Source organism: Hippopotamus amphibius, chromosome 17, assembly GCF_030028045.1.
Source record: "Hippopotamus amphibius kiboko isolate mHipAmp2 chromosome 17, mHipAmp2.hap2, whole genome shotgun sequence".
Taxonomy (NCBI): domain Eukaryota; kingdom Metazoa; phylum Chordata; class Mammalia; order Artiodactyla; family Hippopotamidae; genus Hippopotamus; species Hippopotamus amphibius.
Genome location: NC_080202.1, coordinates 24,032,197 through 24,037,500, shown reverse-complemented (window position 1 = coordinate 24,037,500; position 5,304 = coordinate 24,032,197). Strand labels below are relative to the sequence as shown.

At 37.2% G+C, this 5,304-nt stretch overlaps 1 protein-coding gene across 1 annotated transcript; it reads left to right on the top strand.

The window, feature by feature from the left end:
- Positions 1-379: 379 nt before the first annotated feature.
- Positions 380-697, top strand: LOC130840914 (60S ribosomal protein L36-like). Its single transcript, XM_057716938.1, has one exon. The coding sequence runs from the start codon at positions 380-382 to the stop codon at positions 695-697; it is 318 nt and encodes a 105-aa protein (XP_057572921.1).
- The last annotated feature ends 4,607 nt before the right edge of the window (positions 698-5,304 follow it).

Sequence of the window (5,304 nt, the reverse complement as noted above, 5' to 3'; positions counted from 1 at the left end):
TCTATAAAAGTCAAATGCCTTCTCTATTACAAGCAAAAAACAAGTGGAATTTGACATTAAAAACACAATACCACTTACATTAGCACGCCTCAAAGTGAAATTCTAAGGTATAAATCTAACAAAATATGTTTAAAATCTATATGAGGAAAACTATAAATCTAATGAATGAAATCAGAGAACTAAATAAATTGAGATATATTCCATGTTCATAGTTATGAAGACTCAATATCATCAAGATGTCATTTCTTCCTGACATCGTATATAGATTCAATGCAGTCCCAATCAAAATCCCAGCAAATTGTTTTCTGGACATTGACAACCTGATTCTAAAGTTTATAAGAAGAGCTTCCACTGAGGCAGCCACTGAAGAGCAGCAGCCATGGCTCTGCCCTACCCCATGGCCGTGGGCCTCAACAAGGGCCACAAGGTGACCAAGAGTGTGAGCAAGCCGAGGCACAGCTGCCACTGGGGGCACGTCATGAAGCACACCAAGTTCGTGCAGAACATGATCCAGAAGGTGTGTGGCTTCACCCCTTATGAGCAGCAGGCCATAGATCTGCTCAAGGTCTCCAAGGGCAAGCAGAGCCTCAAGTTCATCAGGAAAATGGTGGGAACACACATCTGTGCCAAGAGGAAGAGAGAGGAGCTGAACGATGTCCTGGGAGCTATGAAGAAAGCAGCAGCTAAGAAGGACTGAGCATGTTCTCCTCTGGGCATAATAAAATCTTTTCAGGAAAACAAAACAAAACAAAACACCATAAAGTTTGTTAGAAGAGGCCAAGGACCCAGAGAAGCCAACACAATATTGAAGAACAATATTGTAGGACTGAGACTACCCAAAGCTACAGTAATCAGGACTGTGTGTGATTATTAGTGAAATAACATCAAATAGATCAATGGAACAGAATAAGACTCCGGAAGTAGACCCCCATAAATATAGTCAACTGATATTTGACAGGGGAGCAAAATCAGTACAATGAAGCAAAGATAGTCTCTTCAAAAAATGACAATAGAACAATTGACATCCACATGTAAAAAAAACTCTAGACACAGACCTCACACCCTTCACAAAAAGTAACTCAAAATGGATCACAGACTTAAAATGCAAAGGTATAAAACTTCTAGAAGATAACATAGGAGAAAATCCAGGTGACCTTGGGTATGGTGATGACTTTTTAGGCACAATACCAAAGGCACAATTCATGAAAGAAATAATTGATAATCTAGACTTCATTAAAATTAAAATTTCTGCTCTGTGAAAGACAATGTCAAAGAGAATAGGAAGACAAACCACAGCCTGTGAGAAAATATTGGCAAAAGACACATCTGATAAAGAATCGTTATTCAAAACATACAGGGAAAGAGCAGTATCAAGCAGTATCAGCAGTATTTCATCTTGTGGAACTGAAAACCACAGCCACAGAAAGATAGAGAAAATGAAAAAGCAGAGGACTTTGTACCAAATGAAGGGACAGGATAAAGCCCCAGAAAAACAACTAAATGAAGAGGAGATAGGCATCCTTACAGAAAAAGAATTCAGAATAATGATGGTGAAGATGATCCAGGACTTTGAAAAATGACTGGATGTAAAGATCGAAAAGTTTACCAAAGATCTAGAAGAATTAAAGAGCAAACAAACAGAGATATGCAACACAATAACTGAAATGAAAAATACACTAGAAGGAACCAACAGCAGATTAACTGAGGCAGAAGGGTGAATAAGTGACCTGGAAGACAGAATGGTGATAATCACTGATTTGGAAAAGAATAAAGAGAAAGGAATGAAAAGAACTGAAGACAGCCTAAGAAACCTCTGGGACAATGTTAAATGCACCAACATTCGCATTATAGTGGTCCCAGAAGGAGAAGAGAGAGAGAAAGGACCTGAGAAAATATTGGAAGAGATTATAGTTGAAAACTTCCCTAACATGGGAAAGGAAATAGCTACCCAAAGAAGCGTGAGAGTCCCAGGCAGGATAAACGCAAGGAGAAACACGCCAAGACATATAGTAGTCAAATTGACAAAAATGAAAGACAGAGAAAAGTTATTAAAAGCAACAAGGGAAAAACAAGAAATAACATACAAGGGAACTCCCATAAGGTTAACAGCTGATTTCTCAGCAGAAACTCTGCAAGCTAGAAGGGAGCGGCATGATATATTTCAAGTGATGAAAGGGAAGAAGCTACAACCAAGAATACTCTACCCAGCAAGGATCTCATTCAGATATGACGGAGAAATCAAAAGCTTTACAGACAAGCAACAGCTAAGAGAATTCAGCACCACCAAACCAGCCCTACAACAAATGCTAAAGGAACTTCTCTAAGCGGGAAACACAAGAGAAGAAAAGGACTTATAAAAACAAAGACAAAACAATTAAGAAAATGGTAATAGGAACACACATATCGATAATTACCTTGAATGTAAATGGACTAAATGCACCAACCAAAAGACACAGACTGGCTGAATGGATACAAAAACAAGACCCATACCTATGCTGTCTACAAGAAACCTACTTCAGACCTAGGCACACATACAGACGGAAAGTGAGGGAGTGGAAAAAGATATTCCATGCAAATGAAAATCAAAAGAAAACTGGAGTAGCAATACTCATATCAGATAAAATAGACTTTAAAATAAAAAGTGTTACAAGAGACAAGAAAGGCCATTACATAAAGATCAAGGGATCAATCCAAGAAGAGGAGATAACAATTATAAATATATATGCACCCAACATAGGAGCCCCTCAATACATAAGGCAGATGCTAACAACTATGAAAGAGGAAATGCAAGGCAGAAATAGAGCCACAGATGTAGAGAACAAACATATGGACACCAAGTGGGGAAAGCAGGGAGGGTTGGGGGGCAATGAATTGGGAGATTGGGATACCAAATTGTTCGCTGTAAATATGTGCAGTTTATTGTATGTTAACTGTATCTCAATAAAAGTTCTTAAAAAAAAAAAACATACAAGGACTTCCTAGGTGGCTCAGTGGTTAAGAATCTGCCTGCCAATGCAGGGGACATGGGTTTGAGCCCTGCTCCAGGAAGATCCCACATGCTGCAGAGCAACTAAGCCCATGTGCCACAACTACTGAGCCTGCACCCTAGAGCCCTTGAGCCACAACTATTGAGCCCATGTGCCACAACTACTGAAGCCTGTGTGCCTAGAGCCTGTGCTCCGCAACAAGAGAAGCCACTGCAATGAGAAGCCCACACACCACAATGAAGAGTAGCCCCTGCTCATTGCAACTAGAGGAAGCCTGTGTGCAGCAATGAAGACCCAATGCAGACAATAAATAAATAAATTAATTAATTAATTAAATAAAAAATTTTAAAATCATACAAAGCACTCTTAAAACTCGACAAGAAGAAAACAATCCAATTTAAAAATGGGACAAAGATCTTAACAGACACATCACCAAAGATAATTTACAAGTGGCAAATAAGCATATGAAAAGACGCTCAACATCCTATGTCAGGAAAATGCATATTAAAACAACACTGAGATACCACCACACACCTAATAAAATGGCCAAAATCAGGAACACTGACAATACCAAGTGCTGATGAGGATGTGGAACAAGGAATTCATTCATTGCTGGTAGAATGCAAAATTGTACAGCCACTTTGGAAGACGGTCTGGCAGTCTCTTACAAAACTAAACACATTCTTACCATACAATCCAGCAATTGCACTGCCTGGTATTTACTCAAAGAAGTTGAAAACTTGCACATGGATGTTTATAGCAGCTTTATTCATAATTGCCAAAATTTCAGAGCAACAAAGGTGTCCTTCGGTAGGTGAGTGCATAAATAAATTGTTGTATATGTAATCAATGGAATATTATTCAGCCCTAAAAAGAAATGAACTATTAAGCCATTAAAAGACATTGAGGAACTTTAAGTTCATATTACTAAGTGAAAGAAGCCAATCTGGAAATGCTATATACTGTGTGATTCCAACTATATAACGTTTTGGAAAAGGCAAAACTATGGAGACGATAAAAAGATCAGTGGTTGCCAGAGTTTGGGAATGGTGGGAAAGGATGAATAGACAGAGCACAGAGGATTTTTATGGCAATGATAGTATAGTATATTATGATACTATATTGATGGATACATGTAATTATTATAGTATCATTATGCATTTGTCAAACCCATAAACCATAATGTAAACTGTGGACTTTGGGTGATTATGATGTGTCAATGTAGGTTCATCACTTATAACAAATGTACCACTCTGGTGGACGATATTGATGATGAGGGAGGTATGTGTGGGTCAGGAGATATATGTGAAATCTCTGTAACTCCCTCTCAATTTTTCTGTGACCCTAAAACTGCTCTAAAATTGTCATAATTATTTAAAAAAAAAACAAAAACTAAGGGTGCAGCCCCCACATAACAGCAATTGTACTGCTGGATATTTATCCCAGAGAAATGAAGACTGTATTCACTCAGAAATCTATACACAAATGTTTATAGGAGCTTTATTCATAGTAGCCAAAAGACAAAAACAGCCCAGATGTTCTTCAATATGTGACTAAACAAACAGTATATACATACCAAGAAATACTACACAACAATAAAAGGAATGAGTTATTGATACACACAACAACCTAGACAAATCTCCAGAAAATTATGCAGGGTAAAAAGCCAATCTCAGAAGGTTGCGTACTGTTTGATTCCATTTATATAAAATTCTTGAAATGACTAAACTTTTCTTTTTTAAAAAAAATTTATTATTTTATTAATTTATTTTTGGCTGTGTTGGGTCTTCATTGCTGTGCATGGGCTTTCTCTAGTTGTGGCGAGGAGTCTATATCTCAAAATACAAGGTTTAATTTTTTTCAATGAAGGAGAAATTCTAACATTCTCAGGTGAACAAAAACAGAGAATTCATCACCAGCAAACTTTCCCAGCAAGAAATGCTAACTGGAGTCCTTCAGTCTAAACGAAAACACACTCGGTAGTAACTCAAATCCTCATGAAGAAGTAAACAGCACTGGTAAAAGTAACTACAAAAATAAATATATATGACAGTGTAAATGTGTGTTTATTCATAATCCTTTTTATCTACCTCTTTTCAATAACAACATAAAGTTACAATTATAAAACTGTTGATGAGCTTATAGTAAAGATGTAAATTGAGTGGTAATAATAGTACAAAGGAGGGGGAAATGGAGATAGAGAAAAGATCGTGTATACTATTGAAATTAAGATACTATTAATCTGAAATAGATTGTTTTAAGATGCTAATTGTAACCTCCAAAGCAGCCACTAAGCAAATAGCTCAAAAAATATGGG

Bases quoted from the DNA above. Each gene is read 5' to 3' on its own strand.
- LOC130840914 (XM_057716938.1), top strand. From the start codon at position 380: ATGGCTCTGCCCTACCCCATGGCCGTGGGCCTCAACAAGGGCCACAAG.